General features: G+C 53.5%; 2 protein-coding genes across 2 annotated transcripts in view; both read left to right on the forward strand.

Annotated features, from left to right (window-relative positions):
• The window catches only part of CYFIP1 (cytoplasmic FMR1 interacting protein 1), a 29,481-nt gene extending 18,298 nt beyond the window's left edge, over nt 1-11,183 (forward strand). Inside the window, 14 exon segments of the mRNA XM_036303668.1 lie at nt 813-909; nt 1,842-1,918; nt 2,027-2,135; nt 2,537-2,656; nt 3,371-3,570; nt 3,890-3,977; nt 5,465-5,608; nt 6,606-6,696; nt 6,932-7,062; nt 7,705-7,777; nt 8,175-8,269; nt 8,984-9,222; nt 9,833-9,980; nt 10,425-11,183. Coding sequence (XP_036159561.1) covers nt 813-909; nt 1,842-1,918; nt 2,027-2,135; nt 2,537-2,656; nt 3,371-3,570; nt 3,890-3,977; nt 5,465-5,608; nt 6,606-6,696; nt 6,932-7,062; nt 7,705-7,777; nt 8,175-8,269; nt 8,984-9,222; nt 9,833-9,980; nt 10,425-10,589 — 1,777 coding nt within the window. The 3' untranslated portion in view covers nt 10,590-11,183.
• Nucleotides 11,184-12,644: 1,461 nt separating this feature from the next.
• LOC118653141 (TERF1-interacting nuclear factor 2-like) lies at nt 12,645-16,032 on the forward strand. The gene is given in 11 exon segments (XM_036303799.1): nt 12,645-13,860; nt 14,007-14,114; nt 14,194-14,295; nt 14,376-14,483; nt 14,569-14,665; nt 14,838-15,140; nt 15,143-15,299; nt 15,389-15,424; nt 15,494-15,617; nt 15,751-15,892; nt 15,895-16,032. Coding segments are annotated over 11 exon segments (1,416 nt in total). The 5' UTR covers nt 12,645-13,668; the 3' UTR covers nt 15,942-16,032.
• The last annotated feature ends 1,631 nt before the right edge of the window (nt 16,033-17,663 follow it).

Genomic DNA, 17,663 nt, shown 5'->3' on the forward strand with positions numbered 1-17,663 from the left:
CAGCCCCCACTGGGAATCCAGCCCTCAACCCGGGCGTGTGCCCGAACCAGGAATCGAACTGTGACTTCCTGGTTCATAGGTCAACACTCAGCCACTGAGTCATGCCAGCTGGGCAAAAATAATATACTGTTAAAAATAAAAAGTCCTCATTGTTGTGTTTATTAAAAAAAAATTTAGAGGCCCGGCGCACAAATCCGTGCCTAGGCCCGGCCGGCGATCAGGGCCGATCTGTGGGGCAACCAGGGGGGCGATCGGGCCCCCGCTCACACTCGCCCTGGCCGGCCTGGCACTGCCCACTCGCCGGCCCCGCCCCCCTCCTCCCCCGCTGCTGCCGCCAGTCACATCTCTGCAGGGAAACTGGCAGGGTGAAGGGGGTTGCCCCCTGCTGGCACCCGCCTTGGCTGGCGGCCTGGCACCGCCACCACCGCCACTGGCTGTGGGCAGCTCCTGGGCTGACCATCTGCCCCCTGGTGGTCAGTGCAGATCATAGCGACCAGTCATCCCGCCGTTCGGTCGATTTGCATATTACCCTTTTATTAAATAGGATAGGATGCCACATCCTTGTGGCAAAAACCTTTGAAACGGGATCGGGGAGACGGTGCAGCTGCTGCAGGCCTGTGCCTCGGGCGTGGCCCACGGGGTGGGTTCGCTGCCCAGGCTGCTCCCTCAGGGCCTCGCAGGAGCCGAGCCTGGCATTTGAAGGGATTGGCTTTCCTCGTGAGAGGAGAGCAGAGCAGAGCACAGCAGAGCGGGTGGTTCTCGGGTCCGGAGAAGCTGCGTGTGCGAGGCTGGCTGACCGCTCCCCTCTGCAGGTATGTCCTCTACTCCCTGGACCTTTACAACGACAGCGCCCACTACGCCCTCACCCGGTTCAACAAGCAGTTTCTCTACGACGAAATCGAGGCAGAGGTGAGTTCCCAGGCACCTGGGACGAGCTCTTCCCTGTCCTTTGTCTGGGGGTCGGAGGAAGCAAACCTGCCCTCTAACACAATGAGGTGTAAACAGAGCGGCGATGTTTGACATCGATATTTGGGGTCAGCCCTCTGTCTGCGCCTCTCTGTGCGGCTGCTCCGTCACAGCAGCAGCTGGAGGGGATGAGCCGGTCCTCCCGGCAGCTCGCCCGTGGTGACGGCGCGGACACGTGCACGCGCTGCCTGTGCTGCAGACACGGCGATGGCCTCTCGTGTGTGTCTTCCCAACCAGAGCCTCTGCCAGTTCCGTAGCCGTTTGCGTCCTTTGCATCCCCGGCCGTGTTTACTGCAAAACTGGAAGTGCAAACCTTCTGACCACCTTCCGCTGTGCCTCTGGCAACCCCCACTCACTTTTCTGCATTTGAGTGTGTGGTTTTGTTAAGATTACACACGTGAGACCATACAGTACTTGTCTCTGTCCAGTTTATTTCACCTAGCACAGTGCCCTCAACATCCATCCGTGTTGCTACAGGGCGTGGCAAAAGCAGGTTTACCGTTGTCATATGGAAAATAGTACAGTTAACAAGAATAATAATACAAGAATAAACTCTGCGCACACAACACTGTGATGACCAGAGAGAAGGGTGGGGACAGGAAGGACAGGGAAAAGGGGGTAAATGGTGATGGAAGGAGACGTGACTTGGGGCGGGGACCACAGTACAATAGACGGATGATGTGTGATAGACTATCCGTCTGGAACCTATATAATTTACTAACAGAAGTCACTCCAATAAATTCTGTGCTTCGTGTATTCACAGCTGTGAACCTAGTCTTGCCCCACCCTGCATATAACACATGTTCTTTATCGAAGGTGTTATCTGATCTCCGTTCAGGGAATTAAAATGTAACGTCTGCTTTATTCTTCTTCAGGTGAACCTGTGCTTTGACCAGTTTGTTTACAAGTTGGCTGACCAGATATTTGCATATTATAAGGTGATGGCTGGAAGGTGAGTATGTGTTCTGTGGTTTGGGAAAGGCACCTTGGGTAGCTTGATCTGATATTCGCATTAAAATTCAGAGCCTGTGAGCAATGTCCTCCCTTCCCTCCATCCTAGTTTGCTTCTGGACAAACGGTTAAGATCCGAATGCAAGAACCAGGGGGCCACCATCCACCTCCCGCCCTCCAACCGCTACGAGACGCTGCTCAAGCAGAGGCACGTGCAGGTGAGGGCCTTGCCCCTGGACCGGCGTCTGAAACAGCGAGGCTTCCTTAGCGTTCGCGGGATCGGAATAGGAGTCCGTATGTCAAGTGACTGTGGGAGCTTCCTTATAAAGTGTTGAGAGTTTAAAGGAAACGGTTTCTGTTGGATAGCCTGCACCACGAGGGAAGACTTGCAGCGCTGTGCACCAGGCCCTGCCCGGATTCCTTTTTTTTTTTTTTTTAATTATCTTTTTAATGATTTTTAGAGAGAGAGAAAGGGAGAGGGGGAGAAAGAGAGACACATTGATGTTGGAGCAAAACATGTTTAAATGTTGTGCATTATGTCTTCCTCTTATGAGTTTCCAGGGGGGACGTGCACATACATGGTTTCAGCAGTTCACCCTCTCCACCCTCTCACCCCCAGCTCCTGGGCAGGTCCATAGACCTCAATCGCCTGATCACCCAGCGCGTCTCGGTGGCCATGTACAAGTCCCTGGAACTGGCTATCGGACGGTTTGAAAGTGAAGACCTGACCTCCATCGTCGTAAGTGCCCTTTCTTCCCTAAGGCTCGGCCCAAAGTTGGATACAAGTCACAAGGATCATAGCTGCTTTTATTTTCATCCGTATCGACACATTGAACCAATGATACGTTCAGTGTTTTGTCCAGAAATCAAAACATAAGCACTCATTAAGCTTGGCCTTCTTTTAGCAGAGAATTCTTTTAAAGAGAATTTCATATAGTAGATAGACAACAGAGGTCCAGCATACACATCATTCATATCATATGGTCCCTGAAGAAGAAAACCAAAGCAACAGCAGGGAAAGAACATTTAAAAACTTCTTAATATGTTTTTATTGGTGAGAGAGAGAGAGAAACATAGATGTCAGAGAGAAATATTGACCAGCTGCCTCCTGCAACTCCACACACTGGGAATCGAGCCCACAACCTGGGCATGTGCCCTGACCAGGCATCAAACTGTGCGTGACCTCCTGGTTCATAGGTCGATGCTTAATCGCTGAGCCCCCGGCCAGGCAGGAGGGGATGTTAAAGGCAACCGAGCAGGCATGAGAAACCTGGGTGTGAGAAACCCACTCCTGCTGCCTGGCAGACCCTGCCTCATGCATTCTTGGTCCAGCTCGCTGACCACACCCCGGTGTGTCGGCTCCGTCCCGCCCCCCCATGGCGCCGCCCCGTGGGGAGTGGATGCCGCTGTCTGGGCCCCGTTCTCTCCTCACTCCCGTCCTGTGTTCACGCAGGAGCTGGACGGCCTCTTGGAAATCAACCGCATGACACACCAGCTGCTGAGCAGGTACTTGTCGCTGGACAGCTTCGACGCCATGTTCCGGGAGGCCAACCACAACGTGTCCGCGCCTTACGGGAGGATCACCCTGCACGTCTTCTGGGAGCTCAACTACGACTTCCTGCCCAACTACTGCTACAACGGCTCCACCAACCGGTGAGCACCCCCCCAGGGGTCCGAGCCGCCCAGGCCAGGCCCCACCAGGTCCCGGTCGGGTCCTCGCTGCCACGGACCAGGCTCTCCTGGGTTTGGAGACTGTTTGCTGGGCTCCCTGATGCTCTTCGTTTCTGAGCTCTGGGCACATGTACCAGCCTTCACAGAATTTGTATCTCGTGCACAGTCTAGGTTAGATTTCTGTGAGTTTTTCTCTGATTATTATTTCAGTTAATTAGCAGAAAGATTTAACTGATGTTTAATGGAAAAAATATGACTATTTAAACGTCATTACAGTTTCCTTTTCCTTGTTCTTATTTAGGTTTGTTCGGACAGTGTTACCATTTTCCCAAGAATTTCAAAGAGACAAACAGCCAAATGCTCAGCCACAGTATCTGCATGGGTCCAAGGTAGGCTTTCTGTGTGTGTGTGATGATCGTTAAGTTCACCGTTTAGCATATGTTGAAGTTTCATTTAAAGCAGTTCAGTTACGATGGTTTAACTCTAGCATGCCAGTTATAAAATGTTATTGTTTTATTGATTGGTTGATTTTTAGAAAGTGAGGGAGGGAGAGAGAGAGACATTGGAGTGTTGATCCGCTGCCCCCTGCACGCCCCTGAGGCTGCAGCCCCGGCCCAGCCCTGACCAGGCTCGGGAGTCGAATAGGCCGCCCTGTGGGGCACCGGACAACACCCACTGAGCTCCCGGGACAGGGCAGCACGTCATTGGGCTTTCTGTTTGGGTGCACAACTCAGGGAACCACAGCAGCCCAGGCCGGGCTCTCCTTTTGCTTCTTCTCGGCCAGTGATGGTGAACCTATGACACTCGTGTCAGAGGTGACAGGCGAACTCATTTTCTTGGTTGATTTTTCTGTCAAATGGCATTTAAATATGTAAAATAAATATCCAACATATAAATCCAACATGCAAATATCAAAAAATGTCTATATGTGACACGGCACCAGAGTTAAGTGAGGGTTTTTCAAAATGCTGACACGCCGAGCTCAGAAGGTTCGCCATCACTGGGCTAGGCTCTTCCTTGTTTCATTGTTCTAAATGTGTTTTTGCTGCAGTCAACAAATTCTTGCCTTTCTAGCAAAAAAAAAGAAAAAGAAAAAAAGATACACCCACTGGAAGCAGCACGGGGGGTTAAGAGCAGCCTCTCGGAGGGCCGGGCACGACAGGCTTCCTCTTCCGCACGCCCTCTGTGATGTGTGTGCCCTCTGCTCGCTGGTGTTTGTGCTGTTCCCTTTGAAGTGGTGTCCCCTGTGGGCTGAGCAGCCCTGGGCTCTGTGGTCGGAAGCTCGGGGCTGAGATTTGGGCAGGACGTCCTCCTCGAAGGTGCGGCGAGGAGCCGGTTCACACAATGACACAAAGGGGCCCCTTTAGGCCCTTTCAGCTGAGAAAGAAGCAGTGTGTGTCTGTGGGGCCGGCCAGGAGGGCACTGGGTGAAAGGGAAGCCGGGTCGGTAGACGTAGAAGCGGCCTGGGTTCTGAGGACACGTGGGATTTCGAGGGGAAAGGGAGGCTGCTTCCATCTGCTGTGCGGCCTGCCGCGCGTTTATTGCACCGAGGAGCCCGTGGGAAAGAGGAACTGGGCGCCGAGCTGGTTTTCCTTGTCGGGGTCCTCACTTCCTCCTGCCCCGGAGTCTGAGGGGTTGAGGAGGGGCCAGAAGTCTGGCCTTTGAAGGGAGGGCGCTCTGAGACTGACCCCAGATCCGCGCAGCCTGGGGCGGGGGGCACGCCATCTCAAGGGGTAGATTCGTGGGGTTGGTTCTGAGAGGGGCTCCCCACAGCTCTGTTCTGTCGGTCCTGCTGCCCAGAGGCGTCACCTCGCGTGGGGCCACCTTGTGAAGGCGTCGCGAGGGGCCTCATGCGGCCGGCATCCTGTGTCCGCAGGCTCTGAACCTGGCCTACTCCAGCATCTACGGCAGCTACCGCAACTTCGTGGGGCCCCCACACTTCCAGGTCATCTGCAGGCTGCTCGGCTACCAGGGCATCGCGGTCGTCATGGAGGAGCTGCTGAAGGTCGTCAAGAGCCTGGTACTGTCCCTCGGGTGCACTTCCCCGCCCCCCCGTGAAGGGTCCTGCCCCATTCCAGTTGGGGGGGCTTTCCCCCCTCCCACGAAATGTCAGACACCAGCTGGCATGCAGCTCAGTTCTGACACTGCCCAGTTCCCATCAGATTCCCCAGGTTAAGGGCTCAGCCCCACAAGACTGCCCCCAGGCCCCCCGACTCCAACCGCATGTCCGGGCTGTCGCCTGTGACTCCGATCCGCTGCCATCGGTCAGAGGCTCCTGCGGCCCCCCCACCCCCACACCCACCCCACACCCCCGCGTTAAGTTGCTAGAGCAGCTCACGGGACTCGGGGAACTAGTTCCTCCCCAGGTGAGACGCTGTCATGCATACGTGTTCCGTGCGCTTATCTGAGAGAACTTGGTAAAATCTTAATCCTGAGCCCATTGTTTTGAAGATCCTTAGCTGCCCAATATCGATGCCCATGTCTTTCCATGTTTCATGAACTGATCAAGAGAAAGCTTGAAGCTCAGTGTCTGTCCGTGAATTTAAGTGCTTAGCGCAGAAGCGGAAGGGATTCTAAGATGACAGAATCTACCCTCTGGAGGTCAGGACCCAAAAGCAATTAGAATACAGATGAGTGGGGCCGTTGCCACAGCCGTGACCCATGACAGACGCCTGCCAGGCCCCCAGTGTAGCCGCCCTCAAAGCCGTGGCCCCTGGCGGGTGGTTGGTGCCCACAGGGACCTGGTCTCTGCTCTTCACTGAGGAATCCAGAAACCAGCCTGGTGGGCGCCACTTCCTCGTGCCCTGCCCTCCCTGGGCCGCGCCTCCAGCCACACGCGTGGCCACCACCTCCTGCTGGGAGCTGTTTCCGAACCTGCACTCACTGGTTTCACAGCCCAGAGGGTTGTCAGTCCTTCACGCCGCCCTGCGTTTTAGACCCCGTGTCACTGGTCCCGTGGGCCGCCCCACCTCAGGGACGGGCCCGGCTGGTGGCTGACACAGCCCCTGTCTCCGCAGCTGCAGGGCACCATCCTGCAGTACGTGAAGACGCTGATGGAGGTGATGCCCAAGATCTGCCGCCTGCCCCGGCACGAGTATGGCTCCCCCGGTGAGCACAGGCGTCTCCCAGGACGGCACGGGGTTGAGGGGGAAAGCGGCTGTGGAGCCGAGGGGCAGTGCCCGTTGCTGCACGGACCACCCCTGCAGGAGATGTTGGTGTCAGGGTGTGTGGCGTCTCCTTCCCGGGCCTGGCGGCGGTGCCAGAGGGTGTTCTGTGGGCACAGGCTGTGCCGTGGGGGCTCGGCCCTCCAACACCCCCAACTCTGCCCCCCTCTCATCCCCAGGCATCCTGGAGTTCTTCCACCACCAGCTGAAGGACATTGTGGAGTATGCGGAGTTGAAGACCGTGTGCTTCCAGAACCTGCGGGAGGTGGGCAACGCCATCCTCTTCTGCCTGCTCATCGAACAGAGCCTGGTGAGCGAGCACCCGCCCCGCCCCAGCATAGCCATCACCCCCTGGGGAAAAGAGGGCGTTGGTGAGAGGCTTCATCTGTGGGGTGATTCGGGGGGAAGGGCAGGACAGCGCCGCCTTGTTCGTGACTCTTTAGACCAGCCATGGGCAAACTCCGGCCCACGGGCCGAATCTGGCCCGTTTGAAATGAATAAAACTAAAAAAAAAAAAAAGACCATACCCTTTTATGTAATGATGTTTACTTTGAATTTATATTAGTTCACACAAACACTCCATCCATGCTTTTGTTCTGGCCCTCCGGTCCAGTTTAAGAACCCATTGTGGCCCTCGAGTCAAAAAGTTTGCCCACCCCTGCTTTAGACGTTCACTTTCATTATGTTCCCTACCCTTGAGACCCAGAAGTGCAGTGTAGTGCGTGTGAGAATGTTCTAGTGCCTGAGCATGGTACACAGCCACACAGGGACCCCCCCCTATGGAACTGACCCTCCACATGGGCGGGAACTGGGCGTCTCCGTGGAGAAGTCCGCGTGTACGGGACCGTGTCGCTCACACCGCGCCGTCCAGGGTCCCCTGCCACCTTCCCAAGATGGCTCTGTCCGTCCCCCTTGAACTGACTCCCTAACGCCACCTTCTGCTCCGTCCCAGTCTCTAGAGGAAGTGTGCGACCTGCTGCACGCAGCCCCCTTCCAGAACATCCTGCCGAGGGTCCACGTGAAAGGTGAGCCCGCGCCCCCCGGCGGAGCCGGTGTCTAGGAGGTTAAATAAACGGGAAAGCGGAAACCTTCGGGGCTCCCTGCGATGTGCTCTCTTCACGTGCTTCTCAGTAGATGGGCTGGGTGCAGGGTGTGGACACAGAGGGACTGGACGTCACTCTGCTGTGCTTCGCTTCTGATTATATTTTCAGTAAATTTTCAAAAGTGAAGGTTGAACAGAAAGTCATTCCTGTCACTTTGAGTTAAAACATCAAAGGAGTCAGTTCTGCACATGAATTTTCAACGATAATCTGCACGGACCATGTTACTTCCACAGCCTTCCCTTTGTTTTCTTATATGAACTGTAACTGCTGTGATCATTCACACAAGAGACAGAGTGTACGCTAATTTTTTCCACTGCAGAGGGAGAGAGACTCGATGCCAAAATGAAGCGACTGGAATCCAAGTACGCCCCCCTGCACCTCGTCCCTCTGATTGAGAGACTGGGGACCCCTCAGGTAACCTGGGTCGGCCGTCGCTGTTCATAGGGCGTCCACGTCGGGCCTGGATGAGGCTGGGTGTGCAGGCTCTGGGGGAGCCCAGACCAGGAGGCATCAGGATGTTGGACGGGTCCACTCGGCCCCAGGGTCTCCAGGGGGCGTTCGTAACGGGACCTGGTCACAGGGCATTTCAAATTGTGAATCGGCTGCTTCCCTTGAACGTGCGTAGAACACCCCCTGGCAGGTGAGCCGTCTGCAGAGGTGTCGCCTGCTCCCGGTGTCCATCCCTCACGAAGAAGGCTTGGTCCCGGGTGTTTAAGAACAGGGGGGGTCAGACAGGAGGCCAGGTATCCGGGTAGAGCTCCATGGTCCTCAGCCTGGGCACGTCACCCTTTTGGACCAGATGATGCTTTGTTGTGGGGCTTTCCTGTGACTTGTCGGCTGTGACGCAGTGTCCCGGGCCTGTGCCCATTAGCTGCTCCTAGACCTGCCCCGTGTGGTGACGATGGAAGTGTCTGCACACATTGCCGCAGTTCTCTGCAGGCACCATCGCTCTGTCCTCGGCCGTGAACCCCATTGAATCGTGTAAGACGTAGGGAATACCTGACCTTTATTTGGTTTGATGCTTCTGCAAGTGAAGATCATTTTCCATTAAGTCAGAAAGAAAACAGGGTTTGTTGGTTCAGCCCTTGACCTCCCGTGAGGCCCCATCACGTGCCTTCCTTCCCGCAGCAAATTGCCATAGCGAGAGAGGGGGACCTGCTGACCAAGGAGCGTCTCTGCTGCGGCCTGTCCATGTTCGAGGTCATCCTGACGCGGATCCGGACCTTCCTGGACGACCCCATCTGGCGCGGGCCTCTGCCCAGCAACGGGGTCATGCACGTGGACGAGTGTGTCGAGTTCCACAGACTGTGGAGCGCCATGCAGTTTGTGTACTGCATCCCTGTGGGCACGCACGAGTTCACGGTCGAGTAAGTGTGTGCTCCGGGCACAGGGAGGTGGGTGCTGAGCTGCTTTAAAGCTACTGAAGTGCAGTTCTCGCGTGACTCGGGGCTCAGCCTCTGGGAGTCGACCCAGGAAACTTAGGCACGTGGGTGTGCATGCCTCCAGCGAGGGCCCCTGCCTCATGAAATCCTTCAAGGAGGGTGTGTGATCTAAAAACAGGTTAGGAAACGGGGTCCAGAGGAACCCAAAGGGGTCTTCACCAGGAACAGGGACACGCCACCAGCTGCCCAGTTTTCCCAGCAGATGGCTGGGTCGTGGACGTCTAGAGACAGAGACGGATGCAGGAAAGACTTTCATTGGTCGCCCATTCTGCTCATGGCTTCTTGTTTTTTAATCCTCACTTGATATTTTTCCATTCATTTTAGAGAGAGGGGAAGGGAAATTGAGAGAGAGAGAAACATCAGTAATGAGAGAGAATTGTTGATCAGCTGCCTCCTGGACACTCCTCAGTGGGGACCAAGCCCGAAATCCTGGCATGTGCCCTGACCGGGAATTGAACCCTGACCTCCTGGTTCACAGGTCGATGCTCAATCACTGAGCCACACTGGCCAGGTGCTGACAGCTTCTTGTTTGCAGGCAGTGCTTTGGCGACGGACTGCACTGGGCCGGCTGCATGATCATCGTTCTCCTTGGGCAGCAGCGGCGCTTTGCTGTCCTGGATTTCTGCTACCATCTGCTGAAAGTCCAGAAACATGATGGCAAAGACGAGATTATCAAAAACGTGGTACGTGGACAAAAGCCTTGTGTCCTACGGTGAAGTTTCATAGTAAAGCATGCTTTCAGTCTATGACAACTTCTTTCTCGGGGGACGTTTTCCATCCCAGCACGTAAGGTGCCGCCGAGTGAAGCTTCCCTTTCATTCTCAAAATGAATCGTAATGAAATTGGTGAGTCAGGCAGTCTGACAGTTACAATACCAAGTCTCCCATTTTTATCCTCTTCAGGGTTCTTAGATCTGTGTGTTAATGTGGAGCCTCACGGGACCCGCGATCAGGCCCCTGGCCTACTGCCTGGTCTCCTGGCTTCCTTTGTGGTCGTCAGAGTGCCTTTCGGCTGCTCTTTAGATCTTTCTATCGTTTTCATTTTCTGAAATGTTTGTCATTGAATTCTAGAAAACACTCAGACATTATCTATTTGTCTACGTATCTATCTCATTTTCCCTGTGGCAGCCTTTGAAGAAGATGGTGGAGAGAATCCGCAAGTTCCAGATTCTTAATGACGAGATCATCACCGTGTTGGACAAGTACCTGAAGTCGGGCGATGGAGAGAGCACGCCCGTGGAGCACGTGCGCTGCTTCCAGCCCCCGATCCACCAGTCCCTGGCCAGCAGCTGAGGACATGCCTGTGGCTGCTTCGGGAGTCCCGGTCCCGGCTCATCAGTAACTGTAGGGCATGCCGTTCTTGTCACACGCAGTGAGGTTGGTAGGGACTCGGTCAGTGTCCCTGTACCTGCGAAAGGGCACTTTTCGATCGGAAAGCCTAAATTTATAAAATTGACTTATTTTTCTAGCCTAAAATTGTCTATGCTTTTGGTAACTAGGAAGCTTGAGACTATTGGCTGCAAATTGCTGCCTTCCCGTTCTTACAGTTCTTTTCCGTTTTTCTGTGAAATGTCCAAGTGCCACCCGGGTCATCCGTGTATCCCTCAGCCAGGGATCAGTGACGTTCAGGGACTCCAGCAAGAAACATGGATAGCTGATTGTCATAAAAGTCACTACTAATTAAAGTGGAAATTAATGATTGTTTAGCTTTTGTTAGGCCTTTTGCTAATGATCTTTTATGAATTAAAGTCATTCTTTCCTTCCCTATTTGTGTCAGTTAGTTCAGAAAAGAGTGAGCTTGACTCCTTGTTTCTACTAAATCCATTTGTAACATCTAATGTGTGAGGGATGATTTAAAGGGTGTAGAAATAAAAGGAATGAAACCTCCTTGCTGTTGTTCATTTCCTGTGACCACCCTGTGTGTGCTGGCTTGGACAAGACACTTCTCTGCTTATCTGGGTGCACAGACTGGGTCCTTGGAATCTGAGTCTTGCCCACCACAGCTTCGGAGGAGGAGTAAGTTATCTCTGTCTGTGGACACAGAGCACCGACTCCAGGTAGGACCCACGCACATGCTACTGAAAATGCAGGGTGAGCTGTTCCCTGTGCCGCTCAACATGAACATGTTTTCTTGATGTGAACTCATAACCTTGGGACCTGCATTCTGATGGAGGCAGTCTCTGTCCTCAGCCCACAATGAAAGGCTAGAATCTCAGGGAAAATGACTGTGATGATTACATTGACATAACTCAGATTCCTGTGTTTTAGAAGTGTTACAAACCACACCAAAGGTAGTAAACACTTATGGAAAACACAAGTGATTTAAAATGTTAATTGAACCTCTTGGTTATAGGTTGATGCTCAACCACTGAGCCACACTGGCCGTGCCCAATAGAGAAATTAATGGAATAGAATATGTAATAAGAGACCCAAATCCAAAGATAAATTTTTTTTTTTTTATTGATTTTTTACAGAGAGGAAGGGAGAGAGAGAGAGAGTCAGAAACATCGATGAGAGAGAATCATCGATCAGCTGCCTCCTGCACATCTCCTCACTGGGGACATGCCCGAAACCCAGGCACATGCCCCCGACCGGAATCGAACCCGGGACCTCCCAGTCCGCAGGCCGATGCTCTATCCACTGAGCCAAACCGGCCTCGGCCCAAAGATAAATTTTTAAAAATATATATTTTATTGATTTTTTTACAGAGAGGGAGGGAGAGGAATAGAGTTAGAAACATCGATCAGCCGCCTCCTGCACACTCCCTGCCCGCAACCAAGGTACATGCGTGTACTTACTACACAAACCTCACAGATGCTGTCAGCCAATTCCTGTGCAAAAACGATCCTCTCCTACCCTCTTGTGCCCATTCAAGGAATAACACCTTTGTGTTGCTGTCCGTGGTGCTGAAACCCCCAGCTAATGTCTGTGAACACGACCAAAAATTCTAACCAGGGGAAAACAAAACAAAACAAAAAAACCCCACAAAATCATGGAGGCTGTCCAGGGCGGCAATCGTTCCGTCCCTAGATGGACTGAAGCCATGGGTCTGGATTTTTTTTTTCCATGGGTCTGGATTTTTATTTCCATGGTTCTGGATTTTTATTTTCATGGGTCTGGATTTTTTCACCTCTTCCCGCCCCAGCCCTGCAAAGGGAGGCCTTGGCTGCTGCACTGACATCAGAACCTGTGCGTTCACGGTGTCAGTCCGTAACCTGGAGGCTGCCATTACTGAGGCGGCCAGTCCGTACAGCGAGGTGCTGGAGTGTCGCGAGACTCAGCGTTCTCGCGAGAGGCCGCCGTTCTTGCGGCATGCCCTACCATGGAGGCCGCCATTATTGAGGTAGTCCGTACAGGGGAAGCCGCCGCTAACGAAAACGGCCAGTACCGAACAGGACGCTCTTAATGAGGCAGCCAGTAACCTGCAGGCCGCCTGTATTGAGGCAGCCAGTACCTGGAGGCCGAAATTACGGAGGCAACTAGTAGCCTGGAGGCGGCCATGATCGCGGCAGTCCTACCCTGAAGGCCGCCATTAATGAGACAGTCATTCAGTACCGGGAGATGCAGCGCCGGTTGGAGACCTGGGATTTAAGGAATTTCCGTGGGTGATGATGATGGAGAGGACAAGGCGCATGATCCGGCTTTACAGAATAGAAAGTCAAGCCTCAAAGAGAGGGACGTTACTTCTATGCACGTCTGCCAAGAGCCGCAGGGCCGAGAGGGCCCTGACCGGCTGTGAAGGGGCCACGCTACCGCCGAGGATCTGACGGAGAGGGCGGGTCGGGGCTTCCTGACGCGCCTTCGCGTTCCCCCGCCCCGCCTCCTCCAGCGGTGACCCGTCGGTTTTCCATTTATCGCACTTTTCCAGGGCAAGAAAAAGTGGTGGCAGGGCCGGAAGCGCGGTAGCCCTTGGGTTCGAGACGACGGCGCCGTTTAAGGCAGAGCGAGCGTCCTGGTACCATTAGAGCCGCTAGATTCTTCACCCGGGCTCCGGCCCAAATTGGAGAAAACCTACAAAGTTCTGGCGGCCTATGGAAGGGCGCTGAGGGTCGCAAAGCATAGGGTGCCCATCGGAAACGCCGAGCCTCCCAAGGCCACCGGAAGCCGCGCCCCTGGGCGGGGTCAGACAGCCTCTGGGAGGAAAGAAGCGAAGCCCCGCCCCTGGGCGGGGTCAGACAGCCTCTGAGAGCCACCGGAAGCCGCGCCCCTGGGCGGGGTCAGACAGCCTCTGGGAGGAAAGAAGCGAAGCCCCGCCCCTGGGCGGGGTCAGACAGCCTCTGAGAGCCACCGGAAGCCGCGCCCCTGGGCGGGGGTCAGACAGCCTCTGGGAGGAAAGAAGCGGAGCCCCGCCCCGCGGCGGAGCGCGCCTGCCATGGCTGCGCCTCCGGGTGCTGGCCCCGCTGCCCTGCGCTTAGCTGCCGCCGCCAGCTGGAGGGCCGTGCGCGGACGCTACGTGGAATACTTTCCGCGAGTGTTGGAGTTTCTGCGGTGCCTGCGCGCTGCTGCTCCCGGCTTGGTTCGCTACCGCCACCACGAGCGCCTGTGCATGGGCCTAAAGGCCAAGGTATGAGAGCCCCTGGGACCGGGAACGGGCAGAGTGGAAGGGGCGGGATGCAAGGATCAGACTAGGACAGGCCGCCTGTGGTTGGGAGCGTTGCAAAAGGGAAACCTACCCCAAAGTGGGAATTCTGAGCTCAGTCCCCTTCACAGGTGGTGGTGGAGCTGATCCTCCAGGGCCGGCGTTGGGCCCACGTTCTGAATTCCTTGTATCTCCACTTTCCAGTGTCTGGACCTACTGTAGTGCGGGACCCCAAAGCTGTGAGTCATCCCTGGGACAGTCCCCACCCACAGTGAATCCTTGGTGCCTCTAACTTGTCTGCCTTTTTACCTTCAACAGACAGAACAGGATCTGAAGATCATCTCCGAGGCACAGGAAGCCTTTCGCCAGCAGGTGAAGCTGCTGGCAGAGGCCCCTGAGGATTTGGATTGGAAGTTGCTGGTGAGACTAGCGAATTTTGGAAACTATAATGTGGCTTTCTTTTCTAGTTCTTTTCTGACCAGGTTTTTTTCTGTTGGCAGGAACTTGAACAAGAGTATGGGGAGCCCTTTCTAGCTGCCATGGAAAAGCTATTTTTTGAATACTTGTGTCGGCTGGAAAAAGCACTGCCTACCCCCCACACAGAGCAGGTTTTCCTAGGGCAAAACTCAGAGGGCAGAGGGCAGGGTGATTGGATCAAGGACTGTGGTCTTCATGCTCTCTCCTTGCCCACAGCTTCAGGATGTGCTGAGCTGGATGCAGCCTGGGATTTCTATCACATCTTCTTTTGCTTTGAGCCAATATAGTGTGGACATGGGGTGGCCACTTCCAGGTACCAGGACCATCTGGAAATATTAGGAATTTGGGGGTGGAATATGTAGCCTGAGATCTTTTGAGACAGCCAGCTCATTAGAAAGATTACATGGGCTTGAGACCCAAGAAACCAGACTGAGTTTATGTGTTACTCTCTGTTCTCTTTATAAGGAACATTCTTTTCTTTTTAGAGTGCTCTGTGACTAATTCAATGAACATGTCAGAGTCCATGGAGCCCAGTCCTCCTCAGCAACCAAGACCAGCACTCCATCAACCTGTGCCAAAAAGCAACTCTGGCCCACACCATCCTCAGGGACCAGCCTCAAGAAAGCACCCAGAACCTTTGGCTGGCCACCACTTCAATTTGGCTCCTCTAGGCCAGCGAAAAACCCACGCCCAGTGGACATCCACGAGGGTAGGCCATAAAGAGCACCCCACAGTCATGCTATTCCCCTTTAGGAATTGGAGTTCACCAACCTACGTCATATATCAACCCAGAACAGGAAAGAACAAGGGACACACACAGCAGTTCCAGCAGGTGATGTGGGCACGAAAGCAGCCTCCACTGGAAAGTCTAGGAGTCCATCCCAGACCCTGGGTGGAAAGACTGTGAAGGAGAACCCAGCTGACTTGTCTGCCTCGGAGCAAAAGGCGTGAGTGGAACAGTTGCTTCTGCCTCCTAGCAGCACAGTCCTTGCCTGCTTTCCCTTCATCCTCTCTTCTTTGCTTGTTCCCACCCCAGGAATTGCTGGGACTGCTCCATGGAGCCCCTGAGATTGCATACTGAGTCAGGACGGGATCAGACAGCCTCCTCTCTTGGAACTCTTGAGGGCCTGTGTTCATCTAGAAGAGTACTTAATTCTGGTTTCCTTCTTGCAGTGTGTCCTCCATCTCTGTGCAGCCCTGTCATGACCAGAGGGGACTTGGTTTTGGACTCTGATGAGGAGGAAAATGGCCAGAGTGGAGGAATGGTGAGTAGGGAGCAACAGAAAGCTGGGGAAAGAAGGGGATGGGGCAGAACAACACAGAGACCCATGCTCCCTGAATATAGAGGGCTCAGGGAATGTTTCAGATGACAGGATCTCTCTGCTCCCTTCTCTGCAGGAGTCTCTGGAAAACTATGAGAAGACAAAGTTTGACAACCTAGTCCCCACCTTCTGTGAATACCTCCCCTCTCAAAGTCCCAGTGCTATGTCTGCCCCTTCCCATGACCATGTAGGCCCCTCTGATAGGACCAGAATGCCATCTCATCTTGCCTGTCTCCTTCCTCCTCACCTCTGCAGGCCATTTGGTAGGGATAAAGTGGAAGCCCAGCCTTGGGTTGCTTGACTCTGTGGCCCAAATTACTTTGTAATTCTTGATCATTAAACTTTGGATTTGTTAAAACACTGTGTTGGTATGAGGGAGGGGAATTAAGGCTTCTATAAGGTCAGTGTAAATCATTCCTTGGAAACATGACTGGACTCTCCAGGACTAAAAGAATCCCTTTGCCCTTTTACTTCCCTTGGAAAGTGTTGTTCGGGTGTATCAGAAAGATTACCAGGGCTGAGAACCTGGTTGAGAAATTACCTTTTGCTATTCTGAAAATATCTGTATGACCTGATGCCAGAATATATACTCTATAAATTTTCATACTGCCAGGTTATCGGGAGGAGAGTGGTGTGGTAGCACTTGAATGGAGATGCTTCTTGGGAAAAGTACTCACTGTCCTTGACACCACTGGGTCAGTGCAACCTCCACTTTCCTGAAAAGCCAGGGCAGTAGAGGGCAACCACGTGACATGCCAGGGGACATGCCAAGTAGGGGGAGACATTTTCCTTGAAGAGCAGGTGAGCTGGGAGGTGGTGACAGGATCCCCCCTTTCCTCCACACCCTCCAAAGGGGCAGCTGTGGGGTCAGTGCCTGTGGGTGTCCTGGGATCCTGGGTGGGGAGGGAAGTCTCTCTATCAGAGAAAATGAGATATGTAAGCATTTGTCTTCCAGTCACACTTGGCTCCGCCTGGTTTTGAAGCAGAGCCAGAAATTTGCGCCTGGAAGCTCAGGACTGCGGACAGAGACACAGCAGCTCTCATGTTATTTCTTGAATGGCCACAGAACGGCAGCAGAAGATCATGTTTGCACAGGAATTGGCTGAGAGTAATAAGTCTATAGATCCATAGACGTGTACACTATAATCAGTAACGTACTTGAAGGACATCATATATATATTATACACGTTTTATTCTGGGGTAGTATTTGAAATAAACTGTATATGTGTAGCTAGAAGTTTTTAACTAGGCACTGATATGTGAGTATATCTTATATAATAAAAGGCTAATATGATAATTGTCCCCACTGGTGGGAGTTAGACTAACTGGGAGTTAGATGTGTGCTGACCACCAGGGGGCAACCAAGAACTTGGTGGGCATCGGTGACAAGGCACTGGCAGTGGGCAGCAGTGGAGGCACTGCCGGCCCCACGGGCATCGCTCCATGAGAGCAGGAACGTGGCAGGATGGTGGAGCAGGTGGGCGGGCGGCACCAGGCCAAGGTGGGTGCGAGCAGGAGCCCTGATCGCCCTGCCAGTTGCCCCACAGATGGGCCCTGATCGCTGGCCAGGCCTAAGTACCCTACACGTGGACAAATTTCATGCATCGGGCCTCCAATACACATATAATCATCTTTATTGGTATCTATATTTATCTCCATACATGCACACACTAGTGTCTGGTTAAAAATGGCACCGACAGACATATTAGCTAGATATTGTGTTCTTTTTTGTTTCATGTTTTGTTTGTTTTGTTAATTCTCACCTGAGAATATTTTTTCAGTAATTTTTAGAGAGTGGAAGGGAGGGAGAGAGACAGAGAGAGAAACATGCATGTGAGAGAGACACATTGATTGGTTACCTCCTGCCATTTGCCCCAACCAGGACCAGGGATCACTGGTTTAACATTTTTTGTTTGTTTTGTTGTTGTTCTTGTAGTTGCTTTTGTTGTTGTTTGTGGTGTTGGGGGTGGGGTGGGATGTGTGTGTGCC

This window comes from Myotis myotis, unplaced genomic scaffold, assembly GCF_014108235.1.
Source record: "Myotis myotis isolate mMyoMyo1 unplaced genomic scaffold, mMyoMyo1.p scaffold_m19_p_38, whole genome shotgun sequence".
Taxonomy (NCBI): domain Eukaryota; kingdom Metazoa; phylum Chordata; class Mammalia; order Chiroptera; family Vespertilionidae; genus Myotis; species Myotis myotis.